This window comes from Aythya fuligula, chromosome 1 (assembly GCF_009819795.1).
Source record: "Aythya fuligula isolate bAytFul2 chromosome 1, bAytFul2.pri, whole genome shotgun sequence".
NCBI lineage: Eukaryota > Metazoa > Chordata > Aves > Anseriformes > Anatidae > Aythya > Aythya fuligula.
In genome coordinates this window covers 126265239-126289005 of record NC_045559.1, presented here as the reverse complement: position 1 = coordinate 126289005, position 23767 = coordinate 126265239, and the positions used below count along the sequence as shown (strand labels likewise).

Here is a 23767-nt window from a genome sequence, read left to right as displayed (position 1 = left end):
ATTAGTCACCAGCACCGTGCAGCAATTACCCTCCACTTGTGTTCAGTGTTACTAAGACACAGCGGTGTGGCAATGCCCCTCATGAACTTGCCCATGAACAAAACTGAGAAGTTTGACCAGCAAAATGTCAAAGTGCTGATGTTCTACAATCCATCTACTTACCCATTTACCCATCTATATGCACCCAGAGTACTACACACCATTCTCATCTTCAAATTAAATCCGTGTTTTCTATTAAGAGATTGGGCCCCATTAACGTTTGATGAACTCCGCCAAACAAATCATCCTATTGTGCAAGGCATCAGTAACAGCAGCACGTAAAAATCTTCCCCAGCCATTCCACTGTAGACATACTGACCCCTATTGACTTTCTGTGCGAGGTAGATTTTGAGACACACTGGATAGGTTTATAGGATAAAACTAAGGGCGATCTTAATCCCACATGCTATGCCTCTCATGAGGTAAGGTCTCTCTGAGTCTCAGAGGTGGCAGTATGGAAGGAGTGATGGGTTATCCCTGCTGGTCAGACAGAAGTGAAGGGAACAGTGAAAGCGCTTGTTCACACTGCCACTTTGGCCAGTTCATTTTAAGAAACCTTAACAGAAAATTTAGGTGCGCTATTTTTAACTCAGCTTTGATGCTAAACAGGCTATTTTGGAAATTTGCTTACCAACACAGGCTTTATCAAACTCTGATTGTTTAAAGATGTACATTAGAGGTTGAGGTGAATCAAGTCACCTCTTCTCTTGTAGGCTGATTTCCAAAAAAATATTTCTTTGGTACCGCAGAAGACGGAGCCAGGAAAACAAAGAAAGGGAAGGTCAAACATGCATTCTGTTAATAGGTACAAAGTAGAGCTGTACGTGACTCATCAAACAGGCACTCCAGAGTTATGTATTTTTCCCCGTCACATCTATTTACTTCCTTCAAGAGCTTCTAGAGATTTCTATAGCACCGTGTCCTTACAGTTCAAAAAAGAAAATGGTACTGGGGTAAATAATTTCTTTTTTTTAATCTCCAGCTTCCACTCAGTAAACACAACAATACAGCCCAAAGTTTGGTACCCAACAGGCTGCAATGCAGACTGGACAAGTGGCAGCTACGTTTCAACCTTCTGCCTGAGCAGGTAAAGCCCTGGGGCTCCAGCCTCGCTTCCTGGAAAGCTGATTCTGTCATCAGAAATGTAAACAGTTCACAAAATCTTTAAAAGGGATTATATGAGCGTAAGTCACACCTCCTACTGCTCGTGCCTCCAAACCAGAGCTGTAGCTCACGCTGAAATTTTCCTCACCCTTGAGCATTCAAGGGCAAAAGAGTCACGCGGGGTGCTGGCGACTTCCCATTGATATTACTTTGTTCCCACAAGCCTGGAAACCTCCTCCAGCAACATCAGTAACAGGTTCATCCATACAGGGAGTAAAAAGGACACATGGAAAAAAAGGAACACCACCTTAATCTTAATGGTTGGGCAGGATGGTTTAGAAAAATTAAAATGTCGCAATCCAACACTGAATTGTATTTATGCAAAAAAATGCAACCAAAGGCTACAGACCTTGGAATCCTGTTAAATATTAGGGCACCGATCCCACAACTGAGGTGACAGCTTCACATCCAGTGACACTACTTTTAATTATGCCACTGGTCATGTATTTCATTTATTCCGTGAAATCTGTAAAAGATACCCTGTCATCTCCGTGCTCGGTGCATAAATACACAGTGTAACAGTTTGGATATTTATATTTGGGTTAAGAATGTTACTGCTTAATATGTAACTGAAATGATTAATGTTTAAACAGTAAACTTCTTCCACTTGTCAAGTTACTACTAAAGGTGACTTGAAAATATCCCATGCAAAAAAATGACAGCGAAAATTGTTGCTCACAAATGACGAAAATTTCTTTGCAAGCATTTAGCATTTTAAACTGACCCATTTTTCTATGTCATTGTATTCTCTTCAATCACCCAGAGCTTTGTATTTCTTAGTACCTTTTTTTTCTTGGATTTTGCAGAGACTATAGTGTTATCACTCACGTTGTCCACGTTAAGGTCTGTAGCAAAATAGGAATCAAAAAGCAAACTACTTTGCAAAAGTTCAGCTTGTCTTTTGAGTGTTTATCGTGTGTGTAAATCTTACCAGAATGAGGACTCTGGTCCTTCTAAGACCTGACACGGATAAGAAGAAGCTAGGCAAATTCTTGGTACTCTGAATAACCATTATAAAAATACATGATAAGACCAAAAGAAAAAGGTATAAAGAGTCAACAAAAGGAAAGGCAGAAAAAAGGAGGTAAAGAAACAAGCTGGTAACATGACACTAGGTAAATCTAAACTCATTAATGGAGTGAGTCAGTGCCTATGAGACACCAAGTAGATAATGGCTCACACTGCACGAAGATCTTGAGAAATCACAGAAATCATGGTAACCCTTGACTTTTTACAAACTGTTGCTTTATGTAGGCACAAAAAGCCCACTGGATCGTGACAAAATTCTGAAACTTGTCCTCTGGTACAATTATGACCGCCATCGATCACTTCCTTTTCACCTCGTCTGTCTGCACAGGAAGCACAGCCCTTGCCAGTTACGTTCTTTGCAGCTGCAAAATCGGATCTTCCAGAAGACTTACTATTCTTAGTCCTGCTGTTTGACCAACAGCAGACAAGTCCCAAAAACCAGATAATTTTTTACACAGGAAGACCAAAGAACTTTTAGAAAGAAATCCAGTTGTAAGGATTGGACCTACTAGGACCATCAGTTCAAGTTGCCTTACACTATTATATACTCCTCCAGTCAATATTTCTTCTTTGTTTAACCGTTGTACTGATATTTACTAAGTATGTGCCTTTCACAGGCTGACTTTTTCTGGAGGGAGGGGAGGCAATCGGCAAAAATGCATCCATTCCTGACAACAGGCAAATACACTGTTAAAAAAAAAAATCCAGTGAACTTTTATTTGAAAAGCTGTTATTCTTCCAAGTTACCTAGAAGAGATAACTTAAGTTTGACAGCAGAGATTGCCTCTTGTACTGAAACAGACCTCTGCCAGCAGAATTAAAGTTCAGTTTGGCTAGGCAACAAGAGCTTTGGAAACCTTGCACAGTCACTAGAGAGCTCCAGCTGTTAGACAAAGGATTCCACAACCCCAGAAATTACTTATCCTAAAATCACTAAGCATTTGTGGCTGGGGCTGGGTGTTGCCTAACCTAGATGTCCTGAGATGGTCAAGGATGCTCTGCATTCAGGGCAGAATGGGCTAGAACTGGAAGCAAGAAAGTAACCAGACACACCACTCTGACCAGTATTAAGTCTGTTATCTGGAATGATCTCTCTCAAACCTTCCTCGTACCAGCCTTTTTGTCTGGTGGCCAGAATGTTCTCCCTCTCAGTCTTAGGGCTGCATTCCTTCAAACACAATCACACAAGAGCAAAAGACAGATATCCTTTCTTCAGTTCTTCTCTCAGATCACATAACCCAACAGAGAAGATGTGCTCCCAGCCACAGCATCAGTCCAGCAGAAGTATTTCATTTGTTATGTGACCCGATGTTAAAGGCATCCACCATGGGGCCTGGTTTGTCTGAGGGTTTTCTCTCTCTCCCAGAAAAAGAAGTCTGCACACCCTATTTTCATGCCCTTCCTACAATTGAAATATACCCGGTCAGGGAGTGATTTTAATATTACATAGTTAAATAGTATTTGTTGGTTTTCACAAGATGGGTAAGTACAGTTTTTAACGACAGAGATGATTAAGACTAAAACTGGTGCCACAGTCTGACTGAAGCACCTATGCTATGTAAGAGTTTTAGGAATCAAGTGAGTTAATCACATTACAAACTCTGAAAGCCTTGGGGGTAATACCATTTACTGTAGCTGATAAATGGGATCCTACCCAATTTTGATTTAAGTTTGTCTTTTATGTCAGTAGAAAGGATAGCAAAAGCTAGAAAGAAGATTATTCTCTTGCTTTTACTCTATTTCAAGTCTATTAAAACTCAATTTCTCTGACAGTCAAATTTTGTTTTGTTTTAAAGGTTTTCATGGTTCTTTTTCAGGTCAGAGAGGAATTTTGAGAATGGTATGGGAAACCATTTGGTCATTTTAATAAAGGAAGACATTACTGATACAGAAACAAGTAGAAATCGGAGCATCCAGTAACCTTTAAAGATGTAGACCATACCATGTGCCAATGAAGAAGTGAAAATTTGCACTCGCTGAAGTCCTCACTCTGCAAATGTGCAAAATGAGGACAAGCAATGCTTTCCTCTGTATTTATTCCCAGAACAGAAGGTGTATAAATGAATTAAGATGACATTGACAGAAAGTCCTAATACTCCACGGAGTTTCAGTTGGATGCATCCTCCTCTCATTGCCATTACATGGATAGCAGACAGATACAAATGTTGGAGCAAGTTGAAAGTCTTCAAAAAGCATAGCAGCAATCCTCTAAATCTGTACGAAAGCTGTTGAGAGCTGCAGATCCCCACATGATTTCTTTAAGCATTTAGTTAGAAATTACCAATGGACAAGGACTTTGAAAATATTAGAAATAAGAAATATTAGAAACATTGAGATCAACTTTTCACAAAAACTATTTTAGAAACAGGGGTGTGATGGTACTTACCACATGGCAAAGAGTTATCCTCTTCTATTGTCTTATTATAGACCCAATCCTCCTTTCTCCAGCGCACAACACTACCATCTCTGCAGTCCTTGGCAAGTTTTATATTTGCTTTATCCCACATTCTGAACATGTACAGCTCCCCGGCCATACCCAGGTTAGGTGATGTCGCTGTACCTGGCAGCCTTGCACAGCCAAGTAAAAACTGCCCTTTTCCAGGGAGATCCATTTTTTCAGGTAGTTTCTTGTTTCCTTTTTTTGTTCCATTTATGAATAACTTTACCTCCTTGTCTTCACTTTTCCACTGGATACATATTTGATGCCAGGTATTTTCATGAAGCACTGCTGACATATTTATTTGATTTCCAAACAACCATATCCCCAATTTACCATGATCTCCGGTAAGTCCAAGATCATACTTATTTGCAGAGATATTGCTAGTAGGTGTTTCTTGATTATACACATATGCTGTCCAGGGACTACTCGAGGAATTTAGCTTGAGGCTCACACAAACGGTGAATTCTCTCAAGGAAAGCAGAGAAATTCGTGGCGACATAATCCAAGGATCTTCACATTCGGTCTTAAAGACTGCTTTATATCGTCCTAGGAAATCCTCGTGATCTAAATAAAGAAAAGGTGATTTGTAAAATTACTTCTTTTTTGAAAGGATCTTCTATATGAATGTTATTCAGCCATGTAAGTACCTTTTCTAGGTATTTACCTAAGAGTTGTCAAATGACATATTATCAAATGTCTTCATATCCTTCTCGTAAGCTATTTTTTGGCAGTGGGGAGCAACAAATTTGGAGGCAGTTAATCAATCCTAGCTTCTCAAGAAGGCTTTGAGATAAAACTCATGCACAAGATGAAGTACAATCATGTAGCTCCCTAGAAAGGCACTCAAACTACAGGCAGGAGGCAAAGACAGAATCACATTTCAGTTCCTGTTGCCAAGACCACACAGGTATTTTGCATTTAATAGACAGCGCATAAAATACAGGCACAGAGTTAGAAGAATCATAGAAGGAAGTATAAGTCTTACTGCCTTCTCATCTCCCAGACTTGCACGCTGCTTTTCTGAAAAATGTCGTGCTCCTTTGTGCTTTTTTTAAAAAACAGAAAAAAAAAAAAAAAGAAAAAAAAATCAACAACAACAACAAAAAACACACCCTGTGATACTGGCACAGCTTCAGCAGGAAAGGTAGAAAATAGCCATACTCTAGAAGAGAATGAACTTGGGTAAATTTCAGGAAATGTGGCTTGGAGTCCCTGCTTTGTTTTAAATTTAATCCCATCCAGCCCCCACTCCCAGTTCTCTAACAGAGCATTTAGTTGCAGAGACATCCAGTCTACGAATCCCACATCTGCTTAGGCAGAGATGGCAACCTGGAGTTTAACCATGAAAATACACAGAATTTTAGGTGCTAACTGTAAATTTACTGGTGAAAGCAAAGTGTCAGGCTATGTCAACACTGGTAAAACCAGCAGTGCTGTGGAATACCTGAACTACTTGAACCTGATCTTAATTGTTAAGTTCTTGTTGATGCCTCATTTCCTCCTTTGTCCCACTACAGGTAAGTACAGGCTTTTGTGGCTGTAGACGTAAGCTCTCTGGAGTGGGGACTGACTCTTCACTTCTGAAAAAAGGCACATCCCAGCTATACAATCATTATCATGATTGCTTGCTTTATTGTGCACCCATCAGCAACAACATGAATCCAAAAAAAAAAACCCTCCCGTGGGATGTGTAATGGAATTATGGGAAAATGAAACAGCGTGGTAGATGCCAAAGCTCTATAAAAGAATACATTACTGATAGCTTTAGGAAGGCATTCATTTATCAATATATGCAGAGCTTTTATGTACCCTCCAGAAAAGGTATGTGAGTAATGACGACTGAATCATAGCAGAGTAAGCTTGGTCAATATACAAATAAAGGTTTTTTTTCATTAGCTCCCCTGTGAAAAGACAAACCTTGAGGCAACTGGGATCCAGGCTTTCTTTTCAAGGCATGTCCCATTCATAGCCCTAGCTAGCTGTCAGGGTCACTGCCCGCTCTTCTCTGATCATCTCAGCCCACCAGCTTTCCTCGGGACAATTCTGAATCAGGAATTTGCTCGAATTTTGTCCCTCGATCCTGGGGCTGCCAAACTTCTTTTTCAATAGCAATGAAAAACAGGAAAACATTCCTAATTGTGGCAACTCCAGCTTGATACATACAAGCTACCAGAAAAAGTTTTAGACAAAATATTTATTGATCCATTTTCATGGAAAGTCACTGATAATTGCTCTTGTGACATACTAGAGCTCGGAGATTCCTTATGTGACGTTAATTAGCAGAAGCTTGCAGGCATCTTTCACAACCCTGAATCATTCCTAAAGTTCAGCATACACCACGGTAGTGCCATGCAAGGCTAGAGACCAAGCGGACTTGAAGAACTCTTGAGTTTTCAGGCCAGATCAAGTGAAATTCCTAATTAGCGGAGAGTAGACTTTTAATGGTGAGATTATGCTTAGCATTGTTCTACACATCCTGGCAATGGATAAGTGAAACAGACTTGTTCTAACGAGAAGCAATAGAACTACTTCCCCCCTCCACCACACCCTAAAGCATGAGTTCACTCATTCACTTTGGCAATTTGTTGGAGTGCATCAGGCAAAATCTGGTATGCTCAGCAAAGAACAGTTCAGCATGGAAAACTAGTTTTTAAAATGTGACTTAAAAGCTGGGGTGAGGAAGACTGGGTGGGGGGAAATGTCCCAGAAGTGGAGTTTTTTGGATACAGACTCAAATGTACCCTTTTTAGTAAAAGGCAGGCTGCAATTAAAATCAATCTTTTACTTTCCAATTTGCACAGAGCACAATGAATCTGACTATATGAAGGAAGCAGAGAGCTAGATGCACAGTCACATGCTAACAATTGTGACATAGGCCCCCTAAAGAAAAATAATTGCTTAACTTTTTCACTACTAAGTAGGAATTACACTGGAGGTTTTGAAAGATCTGTAGCTGCTGTTCCTCATAGCGCTTACGTCAGCAATTTATTTGCATGAATCAAATGCCCTCCAAAATTCCCGTAAGCAAGATTGAGTATACAGAGATGGCCAAAGTGACCTGTGAAGGAAGTCTCCTGACACAGCTTCAAAACATGCAGTCACTGTTAACAACCCAGGATCCCTTTATCTTTCAAAAATTGGAAGTCCATGTTAATCAAAACTTGAGACATCAACAGCAGACCTGATTTTGGAAGTGAACAAATTCTGAGAGCGGCTTGATTTCATGTTAGGCAGGGATGAAAAATCATAGCACATTCTTGACAGGTGCCTGACACTATGAAGTTGTCAAGGTAGCCAAAGGGCAAGCCAGACATACATATATACAAGCAGTTTGGAGAAACGTGAGGCTTCAAAGAGGATGTGAACTTGCAGATGACGGCTGTCTTAATGCAGGTAACCAAGAGAAATGGAGCAAAATGAGATCAATCCTGCTGATGATTCTCCCACAGTGCTTTGTGTCGTTCAGGAAGACTTTTGTCGATCAGTATGCAAGGCCTGATGAATTAATTTAAAGGAACAAAAGAGTTTACTTAGAGAAGTCTACCCTTCACTATTTAAAGCCTTGAAGAAACTGGGATGTCTGGAAAACTTTGTCCCAAACAGTTTGTAAAAAAAAAAAAAAAAAAAAAAAAAGTGTCAAAAAGTGGTGCCAAAGCTAGAGACCTGATACTAATCTTGTTTGAATTGTTATAGTAAAGGCTTGAAAAACTTCGTGTGGCCAGTCAATCCAAAGAACACTGAAAAAATGCATAAGAAATCATAACCACAATCAGAAAATGCATTTCAATGGTCCAAGTGGAACACACAGCACAGCACTAAATTAGTTAGAAATTAATTATCAACATCATCTTAGCTAGGTCTGTTAGATATGTGGGTGGATGCAATACAAGAAGGAGGTAACATTACTTCAAAGCCCTGGAAGTTCTGTTAATGATCGTTTATTTTCTCTGGTACTTTTGGGCTGTGGCCCACCCTTGACCCTAGAAGTGAGGAGCTGGAACTGGCTGTCCTTTGCCAGGGGCATTCTGAGCTTACGATTAGTTCCTGTGGGTCCAGACAATACAAATCATGTTTGGAAACCTGCCCGTCCAATGTACCTTTATCACCACTGCACAGAAAACATTGCATGGGAGAAAGAATGTTCCAAAAATCTTCAGATTAAGAAAAATAAGCATAAACCACCAGATGGAGTCAAGGAAACTCCATCCAGTAGGAACTAGGGTCTGACATTTCACGGACATTTGCTGTACTCACACACTTTATCTATTTCAGAAATGCAAATTGTTGCATTTCATCTCTAACAGATGCAAGCACTGGGGTTTTCACCCTCACGAAAACTAAGAGCATTCACTTAAGCGTGCTCTCTCAAGCACTAGAAAAAATCCTTAAGTGCATACATGTACTTTCAAACATCTAAAACAACCTTTTTCCTTTTCAAAAAGTAAAACAGAAGTGAAACAGAAATGCAACCTCTCTTTCTTCAAAAATTTCAGGTTGTAATAACTGATATCTCTAGAAGAGATGGTCAACCATAGGTAATAAGAATTAGACCTGTAGGATTCTTTCAGTACATTAACAGCTATCATTTTCCTTACACTACTAATAGCTACTATATGAGTACAATTGAGCATTAGTTCAGTTGCGTCTTCCCTTCAGTCTAAACAGTCATGTGTTTATGCATATGCGCAATCTGGCTTTTAACCAGTAACAACATCCATTAATTTCTGTACATGTGTTTGCCACCTGTAACACATTTGGGTTGTTACACTCCATTAAAATGACATCATAAAAATCCTGATGTATTCCATCTAGAGCTGATAGCTGTTCTTAATAATAAGTTTAAACTTTCTACATATGGGTCACTTGATTCTGCTGAATGTCTTGGAAATCCGAAGCTAACAACTGTTTCTTCAAAACAAATTTTGTCCCTTGTTTTCATTCACAGCCCTATTGAGATATATGGGGATAAACTACATCGTATTATCCAGTGTCCTATTCATCAGAAGGAACACAGGCAGTTCTTCCCTCTTCATACTTTATGGAGAACACAAACATACGTTGTCACCTTAGTTGAGAAAGGAACTGAGTAAAGATGCTGCTGACAATGCTAACAGCCTAAAACCTAAACAAAACAACAGACAAGTAAACAGACAAGAGTGTAGAACCATAAATAAATCCTTGTATCAGTTTATATCTTCTTGAAGGATTACTGTCTGGCAAGTCAAGCATAATTAAAAGACAAAATCCCTCTTTGCTTGCTTCCTCAAAACTAGCAGTTGAACTGTTAGAAACTGACCTTCTGGCGTACAATAACATGCACAACACAGGAGGCAGCTCTAAAACTAAGCATTAAGTAAGTGACAAAAAAACTCCTGTAATTTTGTAATATTCCAGGCCTGACACTAGCATGATTAATGCATTAAACACTACCAATGCAAGAAGTTTTACAAATGACATGCACTGTATCAGTTGAGGTCCAGAGTAGTGAGACTTGCACCTGCCAGCTTACAGAACAACAACAAACAGAACACAGATTTGCTGCTTCTACTGTACCTCATACACAAACATCACCATACCAGTTATTCAATTTCTACTAGAAATGACAAGAAGTATTTATTTTTCATTTAGTGTTATATAAAAAGCATACAAAGCATACAAGGTCGAATTTGAATACATCATTTCTGTTACATGTTTTGGACCTTATTATTTTTTCCATAGCCATATTCAGATCCACAGCCAGAAACAATGCGGGAGCTTGTTAATGTTCATATCTGAACTATGTACAGTGAAGCTAAAAGGATCTTGAGATGTTCGTGAAAGAGAAGTATAAAACATTTAATAAAGGCTCTGTAATGGTAACAATGCCATTTCAAAAAATTGCAAGAAAGTAGTTTGTCTTGTTATCATGTATTGTATTTATATTCTTTCCTCATCCATAGACCAAAATAAGTTACTACTGATGACTTCTTGTGAAAACAAATACTGTGAATTTAGGGTTTGTATATCCCAACTGAGCATTGTTTTAATTCTTGCTAATGACAATTGTTCCCTTTGATTTCAAAAGAGCAGAAACTTGTTCCGTTCTGAATATATCCAGAAGTCCCACTCACCAAGACTAACATTGCTCATTTGGAATACCAACACTAGATGAATCAGGAAAAATGTGTCTTACCTTTGCCTGCTGTAGCCAGGAACAAATGAAGTAAAAGGACTGCTAGAGCAATCCTGAATCTCAATAAAATGTGCTGTATTCTGCCAACACAGCAGTGCTGTTTTCCCCAGGCAACCATTCTAGAAGAAAAAAAATGAATAAATTAAGCACAGTGACTATAAAAAACATAGGTGCACAAGCATGACAAATGACTCCTGGTTTCCAACCAAGGAGTGCAATCTTTTCAACACTGTTATACTATTGGGCATACATTGTACACAAATACACAAACACTCTGTAGAGTGCTGGCAAGTCACCAGGAATGAAATATCTGCTTGCTGGAGGAAAAAGAAACAAAACACTCAAGCTCTAATTCTCTGAAGAATCACAAATACATCAGATCACAACCATGAGTCCTTCCACAAGTAAAGCTTTCAATATCTGAAAAGCAAACAAACAAACAAACAAAAGCAAAACACAAGCAAAACAAAACAAACACAGAAGAAATAGCCTGAGGAGCTTTTCCAAAAGCTTTGTTAATCTCAGAAAGTATATGGGAAGCACGTCTTTGGTTCCCCACCCACAGGTTCTATTACCTGACACTTTAATAGCCAAAGTGGGAATCCCTATGGAACACACAAGACTTTGATTCCCAATCCTCGTCTCATTCTCAAAGTAAAAAGTTACTGCAAAGCTCAAAAAATTTAAAAACTTCAAAAGTCACTGTGTGCAGAACATTCCTGCAGTATATCATCAAAACCCAGTTCCTCCACATCTCTTCCTAGGGATGGCTGCTTCAGGTGAGCAGTGGGACATGGTGCTGAACCTGCCTCCTACTATAAGATACAACACTCTATGAAATGATACATTTTTAGTCAGATCCTTGCAAAAAAAAGGTACATTTTCTGGATATTTTGCATGCTGAAAGAACCAGTAAGTGAAACATTCATGTGGTTTTTGAATGCATTAGCTCTTTAATGAAGCATTTTAGAGACTCATAGTACAAGTGATGCAATGGTTGATTCTTAAGATAAATGTAAAGCAGTAAACTTTATATATTTATTATACATCTTTGATGTATCAGCTTTATGGCAGATCAGAGCATTCTGCATGACATCAGAAGTTTAATTTGGCCTTCGTGAGTTTAGTGGACTTATGAGTGTATTGATTAGCACTGAAAAAAAGTTTGCAGTCATTCTACCTGTAAACTTTATTGCATTTTTGTACATACTACATCAGGCTTCAACAGGTTTCCTTCTATTTGGGAACCGTGAACTGTGAATTCCTTCAGGTGTTGTAAATTCATGCTAAGGTTGGAGCTAAACTGATTTTTTTCAAGCTTTTATATTAACGTAAATATTTATTAGCCTAAAATGGTTACTATGGGCTGAACACTCCAAGTAAAGTGCCTTGGGAATAAACTGAGAAATAATAAGTGAGTGAAGTTGCTAGGTAATCAACACTTTGGAAATTGATTAAAATTACATGCAAATAAATAACACAAACATAACAGCGTAGCACAGAAAACAAAGTAATGGCTTTATAAAAATTAGAACTGTGCAACATTATTGCCAGCCAGTGTTTCCACCAGTTACACAGTAGGTGATATTTCTAGCAGAAAAGTTAAATCATACTGATTGTATTGAAGCAGACTGATCTAGATGGTGACCATAGTGCTTCCATTTTGCAGATGCTGGATGCCACACTTAAAACTGAAATACTCTAAGGAAATAAGTCAAATTGTGGCAATACCATGAATGACATCTGCATGGGTGCTGCAGATGTTAATAAGTAGGAAGAAATGCTCCTGATAAAACGAAAACAAAGATTAAGCATACTAAAACTGAGAGAAAAAACATGGTATGCTAAAAGAATGGACACAGCTAACATGGACAATTCTATGCAGGAATGGACCAAACCAGACAAAAATAAAATAAAAAAAAAAAAAGCAAGAAACTTCAGAAGCCAACTGGCTTTGTAAAGATTTGCAGGAAACATATCCTATCAGGCATTTCCCAAACCAGTGTTCAGCTTGTCCTGAACACCTAAATATCATCTATTAATAAAGCTCTTCTGTCCCATTCACATTGCGATTCTTCATTTCTCAGCAGCAGAAACAAGTGACACTAGAATTGGTGTTGTCCTACCATATCACCATGAACAGATAGTTACCGTACTAAAGAAGAGATTTCCCCATAAAGTGAAGGGATAGATGGGCAGCTTGGCTTTGCTTGGAAGTGACCTGATTTGAGATGAGAATGGGAAGTGGGAGTAAACAGAGAAAGTACACACAGCTTTTAGTTGTGTGTTTCTTTTAACACTCTTAAATTGTATCGTAGACGGACCATCCTTGACGTTGTCAGTCACAAACACTTGAATCCGACAGATGTTAAAGCATAACATTTTTTTATTATCAGTTTTTAAGGATCATTAGTGTAATTCTGCTACTTAATTTACTGACCGCAGAGCCCAAAAATACTCAGTGTATAATATTCAACACCTACAAGTTTAGTAATTGGTGTTGGTAAGTACCGAAGCAAACTCTTGCCCTGTATCCGACATAATCCTGACTCAGAATGCCACTACAGTCTCTGCATCTCTTTTCTTCCTCAAGCCTCAGGTCTGCAAAGAGATGTACATGAAATTAGATGACTAGGACAAAGGTTTACTTCCATACCTTCAAGCATGCCCTCTGTTTGGTCTGGCAGACCTCCTTACGCAATCCCTTTAGTGCCTCACCCACTACAAAGGACTTCATTCTAAGCATCCAAATTTGAGGGTAGGAGCCAAGAAATCCCTGTTTCTAATTCCAGATCTGCCCTGAATGCACCGTAGCCCTTAGGAGTTTGAACAGACCTTACTCTAACTCAGGCATCCCACAGTGAACTTTGCTAATATTTGTCCAGTGATTAAATGAAAGGATGTAATAAATACTTTCCGCACATTTAGATTTTTATCCCCCTTGTTGGGTTTATTTTTTCTGGGCATTGTTCGCACTTCCTGAGATGGGCCTGGCAAAGATAAATGAGGACAGAAGCACAGATTCTTGTTGACAGAATCAAGAATATATCAAGAATTCTGAGGCTATTCAAAGTTATGAATGCAAATTAATGCTCTCAGGAAGCAGTAACAGACAGATAGGAGCAAAATGAATGAATATGTAAAGGGAAATCCAGACATGGTCACTGCTCGGTTGACTTTTTCAAAGACCTTCAGCATTTGTGCTAGCTCATTATTTGTTCCAGTGTCTAGTGAAAATTACTACAAAAAAAAAAAAAAACGTTAGGAAATGACATTAGTGCTGCTTTCTTTTTTGCAACAATCTTGTTGACACACTATCGAAGAAAAAAGATCCTACTAGCTTTGAGAGTTCTTTTTTTTAAAGCAAGATGTGAAGTAGGATTTCACCACATCTATTGAAATGAGATCATGCAATACATTCCAAAATGTTTGGACATCATGTTTCTGTTCAACCTATTTTAATCCCCTCTTTGTACAGGGATTCTAAAGATATTCTCTTAATTCTAAAAAGTAAATTCATCATAAATATACATTTGTGAACATTATAGACAGGTGTAAGTCAATTTTTTCATTCATTCATATAACCGAACAATTTCATTGTTCATTACAATAGATTGATAGAGTATGACTCATAAGCCCAGCATGAATCTGCCTAGTTTTAGCAGCAGGAAGAAAAATTTTCACTTGGAAATCAAGCAAATCTAATCAAGTGCAACAGCTCCTGGGTGTAACTACTGAACCACCCACATGTGGGAAAGAATTCTACACAGAGACCACAGGTAAAGATGTTGTCATAACTTTCTGGTTGTCATAACTTTCTCACTTGCTATTCTCAAATAACAACTACGCAACTTGCATTTACAAAGAGCTAACTGCCTGAAGTAGAAGAGAATATTCAATGACTTTCAGAAATTCAGAAAGCAGGAAATAAGAACTGAGGTATAAATCTGTTCCATCCTGTTTCCTCTCCATTTAAAGTGCTGTATTTTGACCAGCGACAGGCTTGTAGCCTTGGTACCCAGGTTTCAGACTACTTATCACAGCTTGTCATTAATTTGAAAGTGACATCAGAATTGGAAGACCTTTCCTTAAAATAAATAAATAAACACACTTTGAAAACTTAGATGGTTGTTTTGCACGTTGTGTTACAAGTTGCAGTTTTGCATTGGCATCACACTCTCCAGAACTTACAGAGGGTACTGGAAACAGCCAGCAAGAAGTCTACAGAGGCGTCTGTATTCTTACCATTACTGTTAGCTGCCTTATGTCATGCTATTTTATTAGCTTTCTGATGGCATCGTCCTTCAACACGATGGGAGTTTTGCCTGCCTAAGGAGCACAGTTTCTGCAGGAGCTGTTACTGAAATCTAACAGACTGACCAGGACAAGCACTGTGTCAGCGAGCCTGCTGCAGATGGATAGGCAAAATAGGGCCATGAAGGTCGTAAGCTAAGAGCAACTTATGAGAGTAGGCAAAGAAAATTGCTAAAACCAAGCCCCGTAAGGCATCACTCTGCTGTACCCACCTTTGTACCTCTGAAAGGTAGGTAGCACTACTTGTAGCTGATGTTTTGCAAGCACTTCAGCTCACCAGTCAGTCACAGGCACACACCTCGAAGAGGGCTCAGAGGTGCCCCAGGAAAGCAGGCATGCTGAGAGCCCAGCGGGAAGGCAGAGGAGATGGGGGCCAAGCATCTGCAACCAGCCTCCAGGGTGGCTGCCTGGCGCAGCTCCACGCAGCATGCAGCAGGAGAAACTTGGGCTGCTTTCCAAGTCTGCACCCGCAGTGACCTGTGGGGATACCCGGCCTTCCTTCAACCACTTCTTGCCTTGTGTTAGGTTTTCTATAGGCTTAAAGGCATAAAAATACAGCTGCTTGCACCGTATTGTACTCCGTTAAGCCAGCTTTTGAAAATGACATTCACATTTTACACTGCTTGATGAATATATCTATTTATTGGCAGTTGTTAAAATGCAATAAGCTGTTGGTTCTCTCGTGCTAAGCTTTAGCCAGAGTAGGTTCTCACAGCCAACGCATAAACTGTTGGTAACAGAAACTCATGTTGGAAATTATAGCCCAAAGCAATCAGTCATTTACTTCTGACTAGGCTGTCCACCTCAGGCTGTTTTGTTCAAATCACACTTATTTCATCCATAGTCACTGGGGCCCAATTTGCCTACTTGCACAGATACCCTCTATTAAGATCTTGGGTTTTTAAAAAATGAATTTACTAAATAGAAATGTCTGTTGAGGAGGAGGCTGAGAGAACTGAGGTTGTTCAGCCTGGAGAAAAGAAGGCTCTAGGGAAACCTTACAGTGGCCTTCTAGTACCTAAAGGGAGCTACAGGAAAGCTGGGGAGGGACTCTTGGTCAGGGGGTGTAGGGATAGGAGAAGGGGGAATGGCTTTAAACTGAAAGAGGGTAGATTTAGGTTAGATCTTAGGAATATATTCTTCACTCTGAGGGTGGTGAGGCACTGACACAGGCTGCCCAGAGAAGCTGTGGATGCCCCATCCCTGGAGGTGCTCAAGGCCAGGCTCGATGGGGCTTTGGGCAGCCTGGTCTGGTGGGAGGTGTCCCTGCCCATGGCAGGGGGTTGGAACTGGGTGATCCTTATGGTCCCTCCCAACCCAAACCATTCCATGATACACTAAAAATCAACGTTAAGATTCTGCCTGTTCTTTTGACAGTCTGCATTATTCAAATCTTTACCAGGTGATAAAAGGCAGAAAAGAGCCAAAGAAACATCATATTGCCCAGGTCTGAGAACTTCTTACTGCCTTTAATTACTTTCAGAAACAGAAGACTACAGACTTCTTCCATCAACCCCTTATACTTTCCAGACTGGAACCAAAATGTAGTAAAGTTTCTATGTTATTTTTAAATTTTGGCAGGAGCAAATTAGATGTAATAGGGAGGACGCTATGTTGGAAAGTCTTATGTCACTGTGAATTTTGGCACATATAGCATCCACCAACTTAAGAGCAGAAGTAGCACCATCGATTTAAAAATGTAGTTCCAGGTGTTTGGTGTTTTATTAAATGCATTTTTCCAGAAGACAGTAATAGGATTATTACTCTCTGACAATAGTTTGTTTTTCACTAATTCTCTTCAGTATTTATCAAAGTTTATAAAGTCAGGCATATTGTGTTCTACGAAATCCAATCACTTCGTTCAGAACATCAGCTTTTGCTAAAACTGCAATGGTAATGAGAAGAGACAGCTCAAGGAATCTCCAAACAAGTCCTCATGACACGAACCTTTACTCCTTTCAAATGTATTTAATCTTTTACTTTTTCGTAAATTGGCTTACAGAGCGCAGCAAGCTGCTTGGTTACACACACTGGCTCTCTGTAGAACTTGTAACTCTGTAGTTCGTTTCTTAACAGAAGTGCATGGGAGGAAAAATGCTTGGAGAAATCCATTCTTTTAGTTAGTCTTTGCTCTGCTGCAGGATATTGGTATTAGAAAGATTTTATTTATTTATTTATTTTACTAATACAAAGCTGTGTAAGCCAAGGTCTGCCCTCAGTTACACTCAGAGTTCTCCCCTTATACTTGTGTAAAAGTGTAAGCTTAATCATTATATTTTATGTAAGTGGATTCATGAGTGTAACACCCTACGGATGGCTCTCCATGATGGCATTCAGTGCCATAAAGCACTTTAGGTCCTTAATTGTCTCTTACATTAACTTGTCTCATCTTATATAGCCCAAAAATGGATCAGGGGACAACTTCAAGCAACTGCCTTGCTCTCTTTTACCCAGTGTGGCAATGTTTAATTTCCTCATACCCTGGAGATATGCAAGAGGCCTCTTCCTAGCCTGTATAAAAGTTCTACACTCTCCAGGAAATCCTCTTCTACTCTGTGTACTCCCTTAAGAGAACAGTATTATCTGTGCAGTCTATTAAACCTCCTAGAGCAAACGAAAAAGCCCTTCAGTGACAATACCTAAGCAGGTTTGTACTTCAAAGAGTTTCCAAAGTACGGATGAAGTACGACAAGCAGAGATGTGATAAAGTAGTTAATTTGTCACAGGTCCGGTTGCTTCAGCTGCAGACGAGTTAAGTTTACATTTGCATTAGTAATACATTGCAGTATGGAGTACAGTATATAGGTTTCATGGGAGAAAAAAAAAGTGTTCTGCAGAGTTAAAGACTGTAAGTAGAACAAAGCAAGCTAGAAAAGTTGTAAAAAAATTACAAGGCTATGTTTAAATTGGCACACAGAAAAAGATTAAAGGAATGCTAAGGATATACCTTGAGCCACGCCAGTAAAAGGGATGAGGAAGAGTGTACAAAGATCTTGGCATTGAAAACAAGACAAATACAGTTTTGCAAAACCTTCCTATTCAGTAACAGAACTTGAATTTGATGGAAGGAAAAGAGGGAAGGACAAAGACTTTTCTAAAGCCAGACTGTTCAAGCCACTGAACAAAGCAAGCAGACCGTAAGGAGTCAAGTGAGGGCCAGGGATGACAGGAAGATGACTTCAGCTCATGCTTTCAACTTTCCTACTCTTAGAAAATAAAATCTGCAAGTTTCTTTCAGATAACTGTAAGTGAGGGAAAGAAATGAAACAGTTGTTTCTGCTAAATTTACACATTTTCCTTCCTTATTCTCCTTGCTACGTTCTACCAGCCTGCATAACAGCATCACCCCTCAAAATGTCCAATAAAGAAATGAGATTGTAATTTCATCCTGAACTTTGTTTTATCGACTTAACAGGTCTCCAGGACCATGCCATTGGAGCTGTTAAAATCTCTTTGGAAACTAAAGAGCACAACGCTTGCTGGAGGGTTTTTGTTCTTTTGTTTTGTTGTTTTGTGTTTTGTTGTTATTTTCTTTTATGTTTTTATTTTTCTTAAAATAAATAAATAACACTTCTCAGCCTGTTTTAATCAACAGCCCAATGGCCAAAATGCATAGTTTGTATCAGAGTAATAAAGCTCAACATTTTTTAAAGATGGATGCACTGAAGCAAGCATCTTCCAGAGCCCTACTACAACTCTGCTTGGGAATATGGTATCAGTATCCTGTGCAGCACAAGGAACTTTGGCACCTCTTTCTTCATGTGGGGTAAATATTTTGGGGTCCTCTATTAAGACATTCTATGAAATGGGGTTAAGCCTTAACACCTTAGGCTCCTCCTTAGGGTACCATGTAAGTCTACAGAGCTCAGAGCCCTGTGGTTGTTCCCTTCAGGAACCAAAGTATCAGCCAATACAGCTGATACAAGTTAGGCAATCCTAATCAACTCCTGAAGACTTGAAAGCAGTCAGACAACAGAAGCTGTTGATTTCAAAGAGACTTCAAACTGATTTAAACCAGCACCATTTCTGTCTTCAGCCCCCACTTACACATCAGCTTCGAAAATTTACTTTTTACACTCCACATGGCTTCTTTCACCGTCACCACTTCTATAAAAATGCGATTAGCCTTCTTACAAATAAACCACCCTAACCACAATGCTGACTTGCTGAAACACAGATAAGAAAAAAAATGCAATTTTAAATTCAAGTTATATGAGTACTTGGACTATGCTATGAATAAGTAATGAAGGAACAAAGTCCCCTAGACTTCAAAACTTGATGTATTGTAGTACATTATCAGAAACCCATTCAGTCAACTTATGTCCATATAATTAATTTGGTGCAAAAGAAACAAAGATATTCGAAGTCTGGTGGGGAAGTCAAAAATTAAATGTGGAACTTGGCAACTTTCACAATCAGGCATGCCCAGAAGACTAATAAATCTAGACAACCACAGTGATTTATTCTCTAAAAGTATAAAAGAGATTTTTAAGAGAATATCTAAAACACTAAAACATCAGGAAAAAGACGTTGGGTTTTGTAACACGTGCACAGTAACGTTCCTGTAATCAGCACACCTACACTGCTCATTTTCTCACTACTTGTACTGTTTCTGAATGTCTCTTATCTTGTCAAATGTGACAGCTTCTGGCAAACCTACTGATGTATTTTCTGGCCTTAAATCTTCAATGACTCTTTTAAGGAATGCCATAAATGAGAACATACATAATGCTTCCGCTGTGAGTGGCTCTTCTCTTTTGGCAACTAAGACGTCAACAGACATACTCATGCAAACTTCAGAAAACAGAAATAATGTGATAAATTCTAATTATTTTCTCTAAATTCTATGGAGTGAAAAAGTATTTTAAATAGATTAGAAGACTTCATAAACTATTTCTTTTCCATACATTGTCTCATCTAGCACAACCGACTTTCTACATTTTTCTGTTAAAACAAATAAAAATATGTAAATTGTGTCCCAAACTAGTTTTTTTCTTCTTTTTTTTTTTTTTTTTCTCTGTGATATATCAAGAACACTATTTCAACAGTCTGCAGAAGAGAACCTAGAATGGAAGAACAAGAACCACTGCATTAATAAGGCACAAGCTGAAAAACAGCTGCTACATCAAACAGCAAACTGATTTCTAGGCTCCACCACCCACAGATAAAACAGAAAAGACTGAGGCTGGAACTTAAGCTGCCACATACACTTCCAAAATCTTGTGTTAGTTTCACTACATATTACCTGAAATGAAACCGTCCTGAGGCTGATGTAAGCAACACTCAGAGCTTGCGCACCTGTGGCATATACACCGTGTTCAAGTCACAGCTGGAGACAAATCCATGTGACTCAGGCAGGGAGGAGGCAGAGATCCCTTTTTCTTTGGTCTTTGACTTAATGGCAACTACAAAGGGTTCTTCATCCACCCTGAACAACAATAAGTTTCAAAGATATTTTGGCACAAAAGAAATGCAAGACTCCTAAGCAATTGAGTCCTGCTAATTACCATATAATTTATATAAGTCTGTCTTTTCACACAGCAAATACAGATCCTTTCCAAACTGCCATTCCACCAGGAACGTATCACTGGAAAGAAGACCCGCTTAGTCATGAGCACCTGCCTGATAAACCTGAAATGTTTCACTTCACTCCGTTCTTGTTCACAAGATGAGTAGCACCTACCAGCGCTCTGCAACAAATTGTTATTCTCTAGGCATAACACATAACACATTCACCTAGGCATAACAAAACTATCGGACTTACCATTTATCAGAAAGCTCACAGCTCAGGCCAAGTATAGCATACCCTATTCATTCCCATTCTTCAGTTGAAGTCAATGAGACTAATTCTATGGTCTATCCTGACTTTGGCCTTCAAATAAGCTAACCTAGCATTCCATTGAAAATATTAAAGTCATGCTCTGTTAAGGACACTGATCATAATACTTATTAAGAATTAAAAATTGTCAAAATTTAACAACAGTTATTCTCTCATGGAGTCCAAATCTCTCCTGAATCCACCAATACTCTACTGTTATTAGTGGATGACCTGACTACAAGTATTCATTGCTCTAACTGTATAAACCGAGCAATTAACTTGAGAATTTGAATTTAGTCCTTTATTTCTCTCCAGCTGGCTCTAATTACAGACCATTTCTGTTGATATATTAGGAATACAGGCTTAACATTAAATTTGGATGGCACTGAAGAAAAATCTTGCTTGCAAATGTCATCTGATCTATGGAATTACCTTAAGATATTAAAGTAAAACTAAGATACTACTAGCATTAGTTTGCTTGATTTTTGACTGCCACTGTAGAAATAATACTCCTAACTTGTAGTGTAAGTTGAAAATTGCAGTGGCACTAGTTCATGTCTGAGCAGAAACCCTTTACACACAATTTCTGCCTGCATCTTCTTTCAAAGCATTTTACATTTGAGTTTGTTTTTATTGACAAGTTATGCATGCTTCCTTCATGAAGACAACCACTCAGAGACCCTCCTAAGCAGAGAGATGTTTGCTGTTCTTTAGTTTAATTCAACACACGCATTTCCAGGTCACCCCCCGCAGGACCCAATCCTGCTCATTCCACTCCTGTGAACATTTACAGAAGTATACTTTCCATCTTTAGGAAGAAACGGCTGAAGCCATAAATTGAAAGCTTAAGAACAGGAAGATCAGCTTGAGCAGCTGTCTTGTAATGATGATGTACGCTGTTAGTTTATGCCAGCAAAGGGATGAAGCCGTACTTTGCGTAGAGACGTGCAATGCCAACAATCCGCACAAGTGACAGAGCTAAAGACCCACGTAATTTGCCTTGGGGCTGAACAACACTTAAACCTGCATGCCAAAGGTTGTAAACTCTCCTCTGGCCCACATGGAAGCTCATTCTACCATGTCTTCAGCATGACTATTGCCGATCCCACGTAAGTCCAAACGAGCCCAGGCTTGCTCAATCACACTTTTGATTTGCTGGACGGGCATGCCATCAGAGGGCTAGTGAATTAGTTTACAAACACTTCTCCAGCGCCTTCATGTAAATCAATGAAAAGCAATCAGGCGGTGAAGGCAGCAGCGTTCGGTGCTGTTATAAATGCCGCCCGTGAGTGACAGAACCTATATGTTCACAAAGCAAAGCAAAAACCGACGCAGCCAGGAAAGGACGCTACCAGCACACTGATCATTCCTCACTCGGTCTAAATGGGCAAAAAAAAAGACCTAAAAAAGGGCTGTCGTGCACAACAGGTGCCTCTGAAAGCGCGACCCAGCCTAGAAACGCAGCCCTTTAGGAGGGCTCTTTACCATAAACCGCACTCAAACCCTACCGAGGCGCCAGCCCAAATGACCGGCTTTGGGGCTCACACGAATGCCTCTCCGGTCTCCATCTCCACCGATCTCCTCGCTGCGTTAAATTTTGGGGTGGGCAGCAGGCGGGAGCCATCCTGCCACTACACCCCCTGCCCGCACCCACCTGCTAACCCTCACCCTCCCTGCCCCAACATTCCCCAAACGTTCCCAATGGCCCCAACGTTCCCCCAACAGCCCCCAACGTTCCCCAAACGCCCCCGAATGATCCCCAAATGTCCCCCAAAACTCCCCCGATGTCCCCAACCCGTCTCCCCTCGGCGCGGCGCGACCCCCACCCCCGCAGCCGCCGCTCTGCCGGTGCCCAGCCGAGCTCACCTGGCCCCGGGGGACCGCCCGTATCGTCCCGTCCCGTGTCGTGTCGTGTCGTATCGTATCGTGTCGTCCCGTCCTGTGGTGTCCCGTCCCACCGCCCAGCGCCGCCGCCCTGCCCGCTCAGGCTCCCGGCGCTAGAGGCTCCGCGGCCGGCCCCGGCAGCTCGGGGCAGCCGCTGGCCGCGGCCGGGGGGCGGAGGCAGGCGAGGGAGGTGCTGAGAGAGGCCGGGAGGGAGCCGGGGAGCCCGGCACGTAGCTGAGGGGAGGCGGCGGGGGCACGGCGGGGCTCCACGGCCAGCCCCGTGAGGGGAGGACACGGGTTGCCCCTCGGGGTAAACTGCGCCAAGGTCCCCCCCTGGCTGTGGGTCTCCACCTCCCTCTTGTTTTTGGGGTGAAGCCTGGCTCGCACTGCACCTTTTTAGGGAAAGGCTGGAGCTTTTGGGGAAAACAGGTCTTATTCGGTTATATTGAGGAACAGAAAGGGGCAACATCTACAAACTCCATGGACAGTAGATGTTCCCGAGGATGCAGGGTGTGATGAGTCCATGGGGGGAGCAGGATTTCATAGAGACATATATGCAACATAGAGCTGGGGTGAGACAGAGGCATGTTTCATTTTGCCTGGGTCTGGGGTGTTCTTTCAGGCTTAGGAGTCCCTTTCTATCAGTTTCTAATGGAGCTCAAGCCCAGTGCTTTGGTGGTTCCTCACAAAGGAAAAAAAAATGGAGGCATTTGCTTTCTGTACCTTGGCTAGTGGGATCCTTGCATGTTTAAGTACATCATGCTTTCCTCTCCTAGCTTATACCATCTCATCTCGTCCTAGCTCATACCACCTGTGAGAATGAGGTCTCCCTCACTTCTCACCTGGGTGTCCAAAGTCAATAAGGAAGAGGAGAAAATTGGCCTGAAGGTATTGCTAGGGGTGTGAT

At 40.4% G+C, this 23767-nt stretch overlaps 1 protein-coding gene across 4 annotated transcripts in view; it reads right to left on the bottom strand.

Moving 5' to 3' along the window:
• The window catches only part of ADGRG2 (adhesion G protein-coupled receptor G2), a 59034-nt gene extending 36135 nt beyond the window's left edge, over positions 1–22899 (bottom strand). For all 4 annotated transcript variants that reach the window (XM_032208079.1, XM_032208080.1, XM_032208081.1 and 1 more), the window contains exons 1-3: positions 22843–22899; positions 10845–10963; positions 4619–5236 (exon numbers count right to left, since the gene is read on the bottom strand). In XM_032208079.1, the coding sequence (XP_032063970.1) occupies positions 4619–5236; positions 10845–10962 (736 nt within the window). In that variant the 5' untranslated portion in view covers position 10963; positions 22843–22899. The remainder of the gene's footprint in view (positions 1–4618; positions 5237–10844; positions 10964–22842) is intronic.
• Between the last annotated feature and the right edge of the window lie 868 nt (positions 22900–23767).